General features: G+C 56.7%; 5 protein-coding genes across 5 annotated transcripts; 3 read left to right on the top strand and 2 right to left on the bottom strand.

Annotated features, from left to right (window-relative positions):
- Positions 1-565: 565 nt before the first annotated feature.
- On the top strand, positions 566-3,488 carry PHYSODRAFT_355801 (serine protease trypsin-like protein). The gene has a single exon (XM_009536163.1). The coding sequence runs from the start codon at positions 2,323-2,325 to the stop codon at positions 3,136-3,138; it is 816 nt and encodes a 271-aa protein (XP_009534458.1). The 5' UTR covers positions 566-2,322; the 3' UTR covers positions 3,139-3,488.
- Positions 3,489-3,540: 52 nt separating this feature from the next.
- Positions 3,541-4,542, bottom strand: PHYSODRAFT_522260 (hypothetical protein; the record flags this gene model as incomplete). Its single annotated transcript, XM_009536162.1, has 1 exon — positions 3,541-4,542. One exon carries the CDS (start codon positions 4,540-4,542, stop codon positions 3,541-3,543), a length of 1,002 nt encoding a protein of 333 aa, XP_009534457.1.
- A 1,808-nt stretch (positions 4,543-6,350) lies between these two features.
- PHYSODRAFT_288446 (hypothetical protein) lies at positions 6,351-10,805 on the top strand. The gene has a single exon (XM_009536161.1). The coding sequence runs from the start codon at positions 6,465-6,467 to the stop codon at positions 9,060-9,062; it is 2,598 nt and encodes an 865-aa protein (XP_009534456.1). The 5' UTR covers positions 6,351-6,464; the 3' UTR covers positions 9,063-10,805.
- Positions 10,806-13,530: 2,725 nt separating this feature from the next.
- On the bottom strand, positions 13,531-14,044 carry PHYSODRAFT_355799 (hypothetical protein). Its single transcript, XM_009536160.1, has one exon. The coding sequence runs from the start codon at positions 14,034-14,036 to the stop codon at positions 13,611-13,613; it is 426 nt and encodes a 141-aa protein (XP_009534455.1). The 5' UTR covers positions 14,037-14,044; the 3' UTR covers positions 13,531-13,610.
- A 951-nt stretch (positions 14,045-14,995) lies between these two features.
- Positions 14,996-15,190, top strand: PHYSODRAFT_523654 (hypothetical protein; the record flags this gene model as incomplete). Its single annotated transcript, XM_009536159.1, has 1 exon — positions 14,996-15,190. A coding segment is annotated over one exon (195 nt), but the record flags the coding sequence as incomplete, so codon positions are not given.
- Positions 15,191-15,889: the final 699 nt, after the last annotated feature.

The following is a 15,889-nucleotide window of genomic DNA, read 5'->3' as shown; positions in this document are numbered from 1 at the left end:
AGTTGAAGGAGAAATGAACGACGTTGGAAAGGCAAATTGATTCATTATAGGTGGCTCGAAAGAGTACTCAAAGCCATCCGCTATCACTAGAGGTTATGGAGCTTAGGCGACGCAGACGCCCTTGATGATGGAGTCGATCCAGGGGCGGACGCTGGACACGGAGGCGAAGACGCTCATGCCGCCTTCCTCGCCGCAGCCGTCGGTGCCGCTCACGAGCCCCACCAGCACGTCGCGGTTCTTCTTCTTCACCACGACGGCGCCGCCCTGGTCACCCATGCACGACTTGGTCATCGACACGCCGCGAGAGCACAGCATGGACTCGTCCACCGTCAGCTCGGTCGCACACTGCTTCCGGCTCACCAGCTGCACCTCGACGCTGTGCAGGTAGCGGGACTGCACGGCCTCCGCCAACGTATCGTTCCAGCCGAGACGGCCGCCCTTGATGCCGGCCCGGACGATCGACTTGGCCGGGTCCAGCAACACGGGCTTCAACGTCGTCGCCTTCTCCAGCTCCAGCACCACGAAGTTGTTGGCGTAGCCTGTGTTGTTCGGGTGCGGCATGTAGGCCACGACCTTGATCTGCTCGCCGTCGGCCGCACCCGTGTACGAGTCGGAGGCCAGCGAGACCCAGCGGATGTCGTTGGGGATGCAGTCCGCCGTGGTCAGCACGTGCGAGGCGCTGATGAGCGCGCCGGCGCAGAAGTTGGAGCCGTCCTTGATGGAGCGAACGCCGGCGACATACGACTTGCCAGCCTGGATCTCCGTGACCGGGACGTCGGCGAGGTCACTGGTGAGACTGGATAAAGTCGACTGAGCGGTGACGGAGCACGAGGCCAGCGCGGCGAAGGCGGCACCAATCGCAGACGTGAACTTCATTTTGATGGAGCAGCGCGGCGGCAGCGACGGGAACCCTGCAAAAGCCCAAATGGCTGAGGACGGTGCATTGCAGCATCTGCATCACGGGCGAGCTGTGCAGACGGAGATCCCTGCTCACAAGTCTCAGCGCTCCATCACCTTGCTAAGTTCGCATCAATGCCCATTGCTATATTTGAGAGTGCGGTGGCCGTATATCTTGTAGCAACAGCGTATTGGTTCTCCGATCGACTCACCTGTCAAGGTGCAGGCAGAGACGTTAGCAATACTTAGTATTCGTATGCAGTACAACGAGATGGGACGCATTCGTGCTGGCCGAATGCAATGTGCTTTTGAGCTCAGCACGGTCCACAATATTCCAAATCTTGCACTACAATACGGGCATATTAATCACGAGTTAGTCTAGAAAGAGAGACAGACCGGATTAAGTGGTCCATGCTGTTGCTGAGAGACTAGTGCAGCTCGTACCTGCCGGGCTCGACTGCCTGCAGAACTGCAGACCGAAACAACTTCGACGAGAACGCCGAACATTTGATGAAACTTCACATTTGGCGCTAAGTTCGGCTGCTCCGAATATCCCGTTCATAGCTGTGCGGACACCAAAATGGGATCTGCCAAATCCGAGCAAAGTTTCCGCGGTGTTGAAGAGACCCCGAAGGCTCCGACTCAAACTTTGAGTCAAAGTGGGTGAACCAAGCAGCAAACTGATTGACTTGGGTTGCATTTGTATTTTCTTGTCACCCAGCTGACACTCCGGCTCCTGCGCCTACCGAGACGGCCTCGGTCGAGGTCTCGACTCGAGACCTCCCCGACATATCTGTCAGTTGGTGGTCTGATAGAACTTGTCGTTAATTGTCTCGAATCTGCGACTAACAAACCGCAGGTGAAGAAGGAGAGACCCGCGTAATGGCGGCTGATGTTGTAACGGCGATGCAGCACACAAATGTACCTGTACCCAGGTCACCTGGCAGTTGTGCTTCCTCAGAAGGCATTCACTCCGAAGCTCGGGACAGAGCTGCTTTGGTGCACGTCACGCGAAATGCCTGTTCCTCAAACATATTGTTCCTGTTGAAATTATTACCTTCGCCGAAAAAAGTGCTTCCAAATCGTAGTGCTTAAGTTCGCACATTTTCACGTTACCGTGCAGGTTTGACAATTGGGACGCATGCTTGAGCTGCATCGAGTTGGCCGCGGGGCCGAAACCAGTGCCTGCATTGAAAAACCTCCTTACATACCGAGATGCAGTTTCAATGAACTTGCAACATTCCGATTTTAATCTAAAAATTAGCAGATTAACTTGAGCACATCTCAATGAACCGCACAGCGGGCTTGTCCCTGGAGCAGCAAAGCGTCCCAGGCGCGGCATCAGATGGCTTGCATTGCAGCGACTGAACATCACTTTGGATTTCTTTGACCGCAGCCCACCGCGCTACCGAACCAGCCGTCGAGATGAAGTTCACCGCCGCTATCGTTGCTGCGTTCGCCACGCTGGCCGCCACCGCGAACGCCTCCAGTGAGGTGGTCGAGCGCAAGCTCATCCTTGGCGGAACCACCGTGCCCAAGGGCAGGAAGACCTACTACGCCGGCATGCGCCACACGGCCGAGGGCAAGAACTTCTGCGGCGGCACGCTCATCAGCCCCACCCACGTGCTCACGGCCTCGCACTGCATCTCGTACGACATTCGCTGGGTCTCGATCGGCTCGCACTACAACAACGGCACTGACGACGGCGAGCAGATCAAGGTCGTGGCGGTCATGAACCACCCCAACTTCACCGAGTCGCTCAAGTTCTCCAACGACTTCGCCATCCTCGAGCTCGAGGTGCCGTCCACGATCACGCCAGCGAAGCTGGCCAAGGCGGACGGCTCAGACTTCAAGGCCGGCGCGACGGTGACTACCGTGGGAACTGGTCGCCTGTCGGAGGGCTCCACGGCCCTGGCCGGCCACAAGCTGCAGCGCGTGGACTCGACCCTCATCACCAACGAGGAGTGCGCGACGAACGGACAGATCTCCGTGGACGACTCCATGATCTGCGTCGGTGGCCAGATCAGCAAGGGCTACTGCGACGGTGACTCCGGGGGCCCGGCCTTCATCGAGTACTTGGACGACGATGCCGACGACGTGGTGGTTGGTGTGGTTAGCTGGCGCAACTGGCGCGACGGCGAAGTGTGCGGCCGTGGCAAGAGCGTCCCCATGGTCTACTCCAGCGTGGCATACGCGCGCTACTGGATCGACCCCATCCGCAAGTCCTCGTGCTTCGACTAGGTTAGAGATAGCGCAGCCCACGGTTGAGCACACCAAAAAGTCACGGCGATGCAACAGGTCTGGGCGCGATAATACAATTTGTTTGTCATTACTCAAAGTGGTTTTCTTGAGCCCTGGCTGCGTGTGTGGAATTTGTCGGGCACTTCGAGTTTATAATTTGTTTGGGCATTGTGAACTACGCAAGAATATCATAGGCTGCAAAAGCTCGCGGCCTGCGACGACCGCCAGACGACGTGATCTCACTCTTCTAATGTACCTCTCGCCAGTCGCACGCATCGGCATGCACGATAGCAATTGCAGTAGACGACCCCTGTGCCTTTAGGCTCGTGGGCAAGTCCGCAGCGGCGTCTACCTTTCATCGTCATGGCGCATCGCAGCCGCCCGCAGGCCGCCTGCCGATGCTCATGTGAAATACGAGAGCGAGCTGTCGTAGTTGATGGAAAACTCGTCCAGCAAGTGGAGGTACGACGCGTACATGCGCATCCACTCGCCGGCGATCTTGTCCTGCACCTCCGTGTTGAACAGCGCGAGGAACACGCACACGTCTTTCTCGCTCATGTTGTTGCGCATCCAGCCAAGCAAGTGGGCCACGATCACGCCGCACTCTTCGTCGCTAGTCAACTGATTGAAGAGCGTGCTCAGGGCCTCGTACTCCTCCTTCTCCGTCAACGTCTGCGTGATCAGGTACTTCACGGCGGTGACTTCTCCCCTCAAAATCTTCTCCAGCTCGTCGAACATCTTGAGCACGGCTTCGCTCAAGTCCCGACGTTCGTCGTGCACCTTTTCCAGAGCCACCGCCATGGCCTCGTCGTACGCGTCGTACAGCGTGGTGACCTTGTGGCCGACCCCTGCGATGAGCGTGCGCTCCTCCAGCAAATACTCTTTCAGCGTCACCACGTGGCGCACGTGGTTGTCGAAGCGCTGCAGCCACTTGGCCAGCGCGATGATGCCCTGCGGCGAGGCGCTGAGCAGCTCCTCCTTGGCGATGAACGAGCGCACGCGGTTCATGTCCTGCATGATGGGCTGGTCCAGTAGGCGGAAGCCCACCTCGGACCAGTCCGCCTTGAGCACGTCCTGGCCCCAGGGCACCGGCAGCTTGGGCGCGTTGCCCTCCTCATCGCCTGCCTCGTTGTTGTTCCTGCTGCTACTGCTGCTGCTCAGGTCCTTGGGCCCGCTGAGCAGCCGCAGCACCGAGCGCACGAACGTGGACGAGCGCTTGCGGCGCTGGTTGCCGTCCTGGGCCTGCACGAACTGGCGCTGCTTCTCCAGCCACGTGAGCGTCTCCTCGAGGCCGGAGCTCTCGGGCTTGGCGGCCGCTGGCGACTGTTGCGGCTGGTTGCGCTCCGGGATCTCCAGCGCGTACCGCTGCTTGCGCGGGACGGCGGCCTGGCGGGGCAGCGGCATCGTGTCGGCCATATCGCTCTCTTGTGAGCTCCTCTTCTCTCCTCCGCCTTGGCACGGATTGATCCTTTTCGCAAATGAGGAAGCGGTTAGGCCCAAATACGGCGCCGACGGCCGTTGAAGTGCCGGCGTGTGATCTTTGTCACATTTCCGAATCAGGCTCGAGTCGAGCTCGACACCAAACACCAGCAGGTTTCTCTGGGCGAGCGGGGAAACACTCGCAGCGCTCTGGATAGTCGAGAACGCCGCGGAATGTGCCATCATCGTTGAATGGTGTGCATGTAGCAGGTGACCAAGCAGCCTGCTCTACTTGGGCAGACAGCGTTCGTCAACCATTGTCTTGTGCTGTCGAGATGCCCTTGCACCGGCATTTGCGACGGGTAATATCGTCAGCTGCTTAACATCCGTCGCAGCAGCCTCTCATGCATGTACATGTACCGCCAGCACCGCGGATTAATGGCGTCGGTCGCCCGCCGCATTCAGCTCTGGTGCATCTACATCTACAACTTGTTGCAGGCGACCTGTACGTGGTACGATGCGGAATCACACGCCAGCCGCCTGCCAGGTGGCGCCTGGGCAAATGAACATGTATCCAGAGCTAGGTAAACACTATAGAGTATCCGTCCTCCGCTCCTGCATGTGAGCACAGTGCCATCATGGTCGAACTTCGCCATGCCTCCTCGTAACTCGTACTTAGTCGAGACGTCATGAACGTGGTCCACACAACAACGAGGTTTTACTCTCCGAGGTTATTTCCGTCTCAGCGGCCGCAGGCAGCCGACACCAAGCAAGACCGAGGCGACCAAGGGCGAGCGATCTCCATGGCCGACAAGGACGAGAAGGTGGGCGTGGGCCTCTCCTCCACGGGGCAGTTCGACCGGGACATCTACGGCGTCGGGGGCGGCGACCGCTTCGCCGGCTACAGCGCCACCGTCACGGAGGAGGGCGACGAGGAGCCGCAGGACCAGAAGCCGCAGAAGCAGAAACCCAGTGACCATCACTCTCGCTCCGATGGCCTCATCGACGACAGCTACGACCCGTTCGCCGAGGCGCGCGAGGCCAACGGCTCCGGGCTCGTGAACACGCGCATCGTGGACCGCGAGAACTCGTACCGCAAGCGGCGCTTCGAGCGCGTGCTGTCGCCCGAGCGCGGCGACGCCTTCAGCGGCCAGACGCCCGCGCGCAGCTACAAGGAGATCATGCAGACGCAGCAGCTGGAGCAGGAGCGCGCCGAGGTGGTTCGCAAGATCCAGCAGAAGCGCGAGGAGCAGGAGAAGCTGCAGCAGGAGCACAAGCAGGAGGAGCCCGACGCCACGCCCAAGAGGAAGCGCAAGCGCATGCGCTGGGACCAAGAGGCGCCTCCGGCCGAGAAGACTGACGACGGGGAGAGCCAATCCGAGTGGGATACGGCCTCCGACAGCTCCGCGGCGAGCTCCGTGGCCGCGACGCCCACGAGGACGTCGTCCAGGTGGGACGCCACCCCCGTGTCGGGCTCGGCGGTGGGCGCTACCCCAGGAAGGAAGAACAGGTGGGACGAAACGCCCGTGGCTAGCAGTGGGGCGTCCAAATGGGACGCCACCCCCGTGAATTTGGGCGGCGCGACGCCTGCAGGCACTGGGAAGCGCTCGCGGTGGGATGAGACGCCCGTGTCCGGCCCGACTGGCATGGCGACGCCCGGTAAGAGCGTGCAGATGACGCCCGATATCATGAGTGGAGCACTGACGCCTGAGCTGGCGCAGCGGATGCGATGGGAGCGGGAGATTGAAGAGCGCAATCGCCCCATGACGGATGAGGAGCTCGACGCGCTGTTCCCCGCTACAGGATACAAGATCCTGGACCCGCCTGCGTCGTATGTGCCTATTCGGACTCCGTCACGGAAGCTACTTGCTACTCCTACGCCGATGGGCCAAACACCGGGGTTCGCAATGCAGGCCACGCCGGCGCGTGAAGATTACGGTGTGCCTGTTGGCACCCCGTCGGGTGGGGATGGTAGTTCCATGCCCTTTATCAAGCCGGAGGACTACCAATACTTCGGCAAGCTTATGGACGAGGTGAACGAGGAAGACTTGGATCCGGAGGCTGCCAAGGAGCGTAAGATTATGCGCTTGTTGCTGAAGATCAAGAATGGCACCCCGCCGCAGCGAAAGAGTGCGCTGAGACAGCTGACGGATAAGGCACGCGAATTTGGTGCCGGCGCGCTATTCAACCAGATCTTGCCATTGCTCATGGCGCCCACGCTCGAGGACCAGGAGAGACACTTGCTGGTGAAGGTGATCGACCGTGTGCTTTACAAGCTGGATGATCTTGTTCGACCGTATGTACACAAAATCCTGGTTGTGATCGAACCACTGCTGATTGACGAAGATTATTACGCTCGTGTAGAGGGCCGCGAGATTATTTCGAACCTCGCCAAGGCTGCTGGTCTTGCTACCATGATTTCCACGATGCGCCCCGATATCGATATTGATGACGAGTACGTTCGTAACACAACTGCCCGTGCGTTTGCGGTCGTTGCCTCGGCGTTGGGTATCCCGGCATTGCTGCCTTTCTTGAAGGCCGTTTGCCAGTCGCGAAAGTCCTGGCAAGCACGACACACAGGTATCAAGATCGTGCAGCAAGTCGCTATCCTTATGGGTTGTGCTGTGCTACCGCACTTGAAGCATCTCGTGGAGATTATTGAGCACGGCCTGGAAGACGAGCAAAAGGTGCGCACTATCACAGCGCTTGCTCTTGCTGCTCTTGCTGAAGCTGCGCACCCGTATGGTATTGAGTCCTTCGACTCTGTGCTCCGACCACTTTGGCGCGGTACCCGCAAGCACCACGGCAAGGGCCTGGCAGCATTTCTGAAGGCTATCGGTTTCATCATTCCTCTTATGGATGCGCAGTACGCGAACTATTACACTGTTGAGGTGATGGAGATCTTGATTCGTGAGTTCCAGTCGCCTGATGAAGAAATGAAGAAAATTGTATTGAAGGTGGTGAAGCAGTGTGTTTCTACCGACGGTGTTGAGGCATCCTATGTGAAGGAAAAGATCCTGCCCGAGTTCTTCCGGCATTTCTGGGTTCGCCGCATGGCATTGGACCGACGCAACTACCGCCAGCTAGTGGAGACGACAGTGGAACTTGCAAACAACGTTGGGGCGAGCGAGATCATCTCGCGTGTTGTCGATGATCTGAAGGATGAGAGCGAGCCGTACCGCCGTATGGTCATGGAGGCAATTCAGAAGATTATCTCGAACTTGGGTGCCACAGATATTGGAACCGATCTTGAGGAGAAACTCATTGACGGTATTCTTTATGCTTTCCAGGAGCAAACTTCGGACGACACTTTCGTGATGTTGAATGGGTTCGGAATTGTGGTGAACGCGTTGGGAATTCGTGCCAAGAACTACCTGCCGCAAATTTGCGGTACTATCAAGTGGCGACTAAACAACAAACCGGCCAAGGTCCGCATGCAGGCAGCTGATTTGATCAATCGGATTGCTGTGGTTATGAAGACGTGCGACCAGGAGCCTCTGATGGGTCACATGGGTGTTGTTCTGTACGAGTATCTCGGTGAAGAGTACCCAGAGGTGCTTGGTAGCATTCTTGGTGCACTGAAAGCCATCGTAAATGTGATCGGCATGAGCAAGATGACCCCACCGATCAAGGATCTGCTTCCGCGCCTCACGCCAATTCTCAAAAACCGCCACGAGAAGGTCCAAGAAAACTGTATCGACCTTGTTGGACGCATTGCTGATCGTGGTGCGGATTTGGTATCGGCTCGTGAGTGGATGCGGATTTGTTTCGAGCTGCTGGACATGCTGAAGGCTCACAAGAAGGGTATCCGACGTGCTGCAGTCAACACATTTGGTTACATTGCCAAGGCTATTGGTCCTCAGGACGTGTTGCACACTTTGCTGAACAACCTGAAGGTGCAGGAGCGACAGAACCGCGTGTGTACGACTGTAGCCATCGCTATCGTCGCCGAAACATGTTCTCCGTTCACGGTCGTCCCAGCGCTGATGAACGAGTACCGTGTCCCCGAATTGAACGTGCAGAACGGTGTGTTGAAGGCATTTTCGTTCATGTTCGAGTACATCGGCGAAATGGGCAAGGACTACATCTACGCGGTGGCGCCGCTGCTGCAGGACGCACTCATGGACCGTGATCTGGTGCATCGCCAAACGGCGTGTACTACCGTGAAGCATCTAGCGCTGGGTGTGGTTGGATTGGGTTGCGAGGACGCGCTGCTGCACCTGCTGAATTTCGTGTGGCCCAACATTTTCGAAACGTCTCCGCACGTGATCAACGCCGTGTTCGAAGCCGTGGAAGGCTGTCGTGTGGCATTGGGTCCGCACGTGGTGCTACAGTACGTGCTGCAGGGTCTGTTCCACCCGGCGCGCCGCGTGCGCGAGGTGTACTGGAAGATCTACAACTCGCTCTACATGTACGCGCAGGACGGCCTGACGCCCGCGTACCCGATGCTGGAGGACGACGGCGTCAACTCGTACAACCGCACATACCTGGAGCTCTGCATCTAAAATGCCACATCCTACGCAGGGATAAAAAATCAACACAAGGTCCCGATGATATCACATTGACTGTACGCAGCTGATCTTCTGGTGGGTACTTCATATGCATGCGCAAGATCCAAATGGGAGTTGTCATCGTGCGGTAAAGACCAGCAGGCTAATATATTCGCGCAGGTTGCTGTAGTTGAAGCCCCCCCCCCCCCTCACTCTTTTTTTTACCGTAACTTTGTCGAAGGTGAGTGAAGCCACTTGCATCTGCACCGAATGGTTTCGTACGCTTCCTCATTTTCTCGACTGCAAGTGCCAATGCCACTCAGTCCTCCATTACTCCGGATGATTGGTGCTGGCCACCCGCTTTCCTGCCGGTGGAAGCGGGAGGACACTTGATACCCGCCGCCTTCAACCTGCGCGGAATCAGCCTGCTCAGCCAGCCATGTGGTTTCCGGGCGAGCTGCCACCTATACAAAAACCAACATACGGTTAGGCTCTAAACCGCCACAAACACGTCGATCAGTCTGCAACTAGCTGCCCACCCCACACGTCTCCGACGACGTCCCATTTTCTCTAACCGGACCAGAGCCCAGTTACCACCTCCACCCACCGCAATGCTGCGCTGCCTGAGCCTCCTCCTGCTGGCGCCGCTGGCTGCAGCTCTACAGCCGCGCGACTTCCGCGTGCCCCCCGTGGACTTTACCCAACTCTCGAGCGCCGCCAACAACGCGCACAACTTCGATTTGCTGGCGAGGCTCCAGGAGAATGGGATCATTGCGTTGCAAAACGTACCCAATTTCTCTAACCTGAGAAGCGAGTACCTCCGCACGGCTGCGGACTGCGCCGTCCAAGCCCAGCGCCAGGGCGCCGAGTTCCTGCTCCACCGCGAGCTGAGAGACGGCACCAACCGCTACACCGTGAGTCTCGAGTCGGGTCGCCGGTTAAGTGAAGCCCTGGACCAGAGTGCCCAATTGCTGGCAGTTTGCCCCGAGTACGTCGAAGCCCACGCCGCATTCAGCGCTGCAGTCGAACTGGCCGTGGCCAATGTGGGCACGGCGCTGGACGCGACCCAAAAGTTCCACGTGGTGGCGGAAAAGGGTGCTGTTGCCATGACGGCGAGGCAACTTTTGGAGGACTCGGTGCATTTGGACCATTTCCACGCCTACGAAGCCTCCCGCAAGTTGGAAAATGGGTACATCTCAGACGCGGAGCTCAATGTTGCCGACTTGTCGCTGGAGTTGCACACGGACAACGGCCTCATGATTGCCATGATTGCACCTGCGTACTTTGAGGTGTTGCCGACTGGCGAGCTGCAACTCAAGCAAACGCAAGGGCAAGACGCGGGACTGTTCATCCAGCTTGGAAATGGGGAGATCGTGCGCCCAGTACTTAACCCGGATGAGCTCATTTTGATGCTCGGGTCGGGTATTGACGACTGGATCAAAACCTCGCCACCTCTTCACTCGGTGTTGCATGGCATGCGCTACCCACGCACCGTTAGCGTGGTTAACGAGGACGGAGAAGGCAACAAGCTGTTGCGGTCGTGGTTCGGCAAGATGATTTTGCTCGAGGAGCACCAGGTCATGGATAACACTGGCCTAACCTTTGGGCAATACGCAAACCAGACGACTCGGTACCTGATGCAACAAGATGGTGAAGACCACCAGGCTTTCGGTGCTGTGGCGTGTCCCCCGCAACGGCGTTTGGCTGCATCGGACAACAGTTGCTCGCTCAAGATCTGTTCTCTTAAGAGCACGGCCACGGCGTCGGACCTCACGTACTCGTGCCAAGTTACGTGCAACCACGACTCCACCACCGACGCCGCGTTGTGCGAGAAATACTGCGACTGTGAAGACTCGCCGAATGGCGGCACGACCTGCTGGATGCTGTGCGTGGAGAATTTCTCGTCGGATGTGTGTCCGGGAGAGCAGGAGTGCAACAATGCAAGCACCGAGGACAAACTGGCGATGACTTGTGTTGGCGGGACAGCTGCCCCCTCGACCTCAACGACTTCGACACCGTCGACTACTACGGCTAGCAACACTGGAAATTCCGGTTTGGCGACCACGACTCCCAGCACGACGACCCCCAGCACAACTGCGCCGTCGTCAACCACCGGTACGTCGACTGAAGCTCCAGCTACTACTGCGCCGACTACTACCGTGCCAGAAACTGCTGCACCCGCTACAATTGCCCCGGAGGTGGCAGGGTCTAATTCTGTGTCGTCTGCTGCAAATGCAGGGTCTGCTGCTTCGTCGGTGAACGTTGGTGACGGATCTACGGCGGCTTCGACTGCAGTGGGGACTTCGTCGGGCTCGACGGCCGCATCCACTGCCGACGGAATTTCTTCCGCGTCCGCCTCGGCGTCGGCATCATCGGAGACGTCGGCTTCAAGCTCAGCTGCGAGTGTGGTCCCGTTTGCCATTTTCGTGAACGGTGCAGCCCTGCTGGTGGCGATTTTCCTGTGCATCCAGTAAGACTTGACGCCGTAGGAATGGTTGCTTTTACATTTTTAAGGTTCATTTGGGTATATCGAATTAATTGTTGACTGCTGCTCGTTGCTTCGTGCGATGATAACGAATTTGATGTAGATTAACAAAACGAGTGCGAAGACGCTAGGACACTGTCACTAGTACATGCACTTCACGCACTTCAAGGATAAGCACAAGCCTCACCGTGAAGTCCGCCGGTACTGTACCCGACCAATCTTAAGTCTCAAAACGGTGGTTGTTATACGGCGGTGAAAGACCGCATACAAATTGAAATTTCCCGCCGGAGCACGTCGTATATTGCTTCAAATTCTGAGACCTGGGCTGACTCCGCACATTGCAAAGCATGTTGTGAAGTCGCATCACGTAGCTCTAACGCAAACTCTAGGTCGTTATCCGTGTAACGGTGTTAATATTCAGTGTCCCGGAAAAGCGAATTTCAGCCGCAGGCACCATAGTTTTCGGGTGCTTTGTCGTCTCCTTCACCCCGTCTCCTCACTACCTCCTCCTAGATCTTCTTCTCGTGTGTTGTTTTCCACAAAATATCTATTGTGCCTTTCACGTATTTTGGCGGGTGAGCTGTTAATTCAGGCGTAATTAGAGTCATAAAAGGGCGATCAACGCTTATTTAGTGCTAATTCTGCCTAAGATTGTCAGCATTTGAGAGCCAATCGACGGCAGAATGGCATGGATTGGCGGGTAGGAAACCGCCAATCGCTCTGTTTCCGCCTAACGCAGACTGGATTAGCTTATTCCGCCTTAACTCGGCCTCACCATCGCCGCTCCTGAGAGCCTGTTCGCGTTGTACTAGAGATGGAGATGGTGCTTGATCTCCACCTACAGCTCGTTCGCTATGTATCCATCTCCAGACAAATTTTAAGCCAATCACAGGACAGATATGGGATGGCTCTCCTCCCCACTTGAGAAAATGCCGACTCGCCTCACCAGTGCGGCCACGCGTGCGGGACAAGACGGACTTTGTGGCGATATTCAAGCAGAGCGAGCAGTTCCAGACCTTGCAGGCGAACTTGGAGCGGGAGGGGCTGTTCCGACCGTCACCGACGCTCCCACCTCTGGAATTCAGCGACAAACGCGCGTCCACCAACCTGACGCAGATGACGTTCCTGACCAAGCGCTTCTTTGACTTGTACTAGCGCACTGCGTCGTACAACTTGACGCGCTTCTTCATCTTCATTGGACTGGGAATTGTGATCGGCATCACGTACACCGACAGCGACTACACCTCGTACCAAGGGATCAACTCGGGCATGGGCATGATGTACATGACCATCACGTTCGTGGGCGTCATCTCGTTCCACAGCATTCTACCCATTGCGGACGAAGGTAGAGCGTCGTTCTACCGGGAGCGATCGACTCAAAGCTTTAATGCGCTCTGGTACTTCCTGGCTTCGAGCCTGGCGGAGATCCCGTACGCGTTCGTGGCCACACTGCTGTTCATGGTAGTGTACTACCCGTCCGTGGGCTTCACTGGGGTGGATTCGTTCTTCCTCTACTGGTTCAACATGTCGCTCCACGTGCTCCTGCAAGCGTACACGGGTGAGTTCATGATGTACATTCTACCCAGCATGGAGGTGGCCGCGGTGCTGAGTATGCTGCTGAACACCATCTTCTTCCTGTTCATGGGGTACAACCCGCCTGCGAACTCCATCCCGGCGGGCTACAAGTGGCTCTACCACATCACGCCGCACTCGTACACGTTCGCCATCTTGTCGTCCATTGTCTTTGGAGACTGCCCAGTGACGGTGACGGCTTGGACGTTGGCTGCAAGGTCATGACGGGAACCCCTCCGTCCATGGCGGACGACACAACGGTGAAGGCCTACCTGGAAAAGGATTTCCTGGTCAAACGCAGCGACTTGTGGATGAACTGCGGCATCGTCATCGCTTTCATCGTGTTTTTCCGAGTGTTGGCGCTGCTGTCTCTGCGTTACGTCAACCACCAGAAGAAGTAGGCCGGGATGGTTGTAGAAGAGCGTTCTAACTAACAATTAAACGAATGATAATATTGGGAGTGCGCTACTGCGGACAGGAATCTACGACCCGTACTAGTATCTTACCTATGTCCGTGTCGGATGTGCCTTAGCCTTGATACGTTCCTGCCGAGCTAAGAACGCGTCAGATCCGAGCGCTTTGTACAGTCCGTACAACTTCAAGACCTCCATGAACTTTTCTTCAGGGAGATCGGCCAGGCCAGCCGTCCTGAGCTTCTCACCAGCGGTTAATGTCCTCCAATGCTTGAACATCTTCATCAGGGAGGGGGCATCGTCGACAATGTCGGCCACCACGTCGTCGACCTTGCCGAGGGCCCCTCCCGCCCTCTCTTCTTCGCCTTCGCCGCGCGGCTTCATCTCCAGGCTCCTCAGAAGCACGTAACCTTGCCTCCGAGCAGCTGGAGAGACCTGAACGGCATTGACCGAAGACAGCGTCGCACAGGTAGCGAGGAGAACGGTCGCGACTGCCACCAGGAAGTACTGGGCACGCATCGGTAACCGGAGAAAAGCGAACTGATGTTCTGTGAAGACCGAGGAATTCAGGCCCAAATCCCATCTCGGTCCTCTATCATGCAAAGCTTCATGGATTTTTGTAAGCCTGCGTCTATCTATCTCTTTCGTGGTTCGCGAATCGTCACGATTCAATCGTGGCATAACTCCGTGTAGAGTCTACACTGTAGACCGCACACAACGAAAAGATTGACCACCAAACGGGTTGACCCATAGCACGTTCTGACTGCATCGTGGCACCGGAAAGAATCCAACGACAAATTTTCTACGTTCTATCCCTTCACCCGTGTATTCGTTCAAATTTGAGATATTATAGTTCATAATAGTACATATAACTTACTACCTTTTTTGGTTGGGGTTGGGGTGACGTCCTCCCCCTTCCGGCAGGGGCTCTCGGGCATCTGCACGTCCCTTGCGAGTCTCCGCATCAGCCCAGCACCACCTCCCGCCGCTACCGCATCGACATCCTCGGCCTCCAAGAGATCAAGCTCCCGACACTCGGGCGCCAACAGATCGGAGACCATACGCTGCTGACCCTCCCAGGCACCCAAGAGCGCCACGGAGTTGGCTTCGCGGTCTCGCCACGCATGCGCCCCTTCCTACACCGATACTGGGCCCACAACGACCGGATACAGAATTCTGCCCGAATAAGGAACGGGTGTACAACTAATAGCCTCACATATTTAATATTATTTTCCAGTCGATGTGGCGATAGGGGGATGTGCAAGGTACTGCAAGGTACTGAGGTACTAAGGTGAAAAATCCAGTGCCAATCATCAGCTCTCCACCCTCGTTTGAAAAATGGCGCGCATTTAGCGATCTTACTAGACTTCAAACTACATGTACCGTAGTGGTAGACTCGCACTTTCGCTTTTGCACCTCGCCCCACAAGCCCACCTCCTCCCCCACTCCACCCATGAAGTCCACACCGTCCAAGCGTCTCCGCCTCACTTAAGATGATGCAGGCTCTAGACCGGCTTGGTGAAGGGCTAGATAATCCCTACGAGGTCGACCAGTTGACAGCGCTGTTGTGGTGCGAGGGTGCCTGGTCAAAGGTTAGTGCTTCGACCATACGCCACTGTTGGAATCATTCCGGACTCGTAGGTAAAGCTGCTCTTCAGTTCATTTTGAAATAACTAAATCAGTACATTGGAAAAGTATACTCAACTAACATCAATTTATATATTCTGCGTCTTTATATATATCAGGCGTTCCTTACTCGGGCAGATTACTGTAGGAGTTCTCCAGCTTTTTATGCCGCACACAGGACGCATCAACGTCGTGACAGCGTACTCACCACACAGCGGGCGCCCCCTCCGCGACATTGACAATTTCTATGCTGATCTGAGGTCGTTGCTCGACCCGTTCGCCCGCCGAGACATTACAGTCATCACAGGGGACTTTAACGCCAAGCTCGGAGAGGCATTCATGGGCCCCCACGCGCGCGGCATTCGCAACCGCAATGGGCATGCGCTGGCTAACTTTTGTTTGACTTATCGCATTTTCGCAACTAACACAGATTTTTGTAAGAGAGCCACGCACAAGACCACCTGGAGCCAACGCCGTACGGACTACCATGTCTACAACCAGATCGACTACATTCTCTGCCAGCAAAATTGCCGGCGCTTTTCTATGGACGCCCAGTCCTGGGGTGGCACCACGACCGCCTCGGGCCACAAACTCGTGACGGCGGACTTCGTTCTTACCCACACTCGCCGGCTCCGGTTCCAGAGGAGCCCAATACCAGCTCAGCGGCTACAGATTGCACGGGAACGCCTCATCTTCGACGGCACCATTCAGGACAAGTTCACCACAGCGCTAAAGGCGGCGCTCCG

Source organism: Phytophthora sojae (genome assembly GCF_000149755.1).
Source record: "Phytophthora sojae unplaced genomic scaffold PHYSOscaffold_9, whole genome shotgun sequence".
Taxonomy (NCBI): domain Eukaryota; phylum Oomycota; class Peronosporomycetes; order Peronosporales; family Peronosporaceae; genus Phytophthora; species Phytophthora sojae.
Note: the sequence above shows the minus strand (reverse complement) of the source record. Positions and strands in the feature narration are given on the sequence as shown.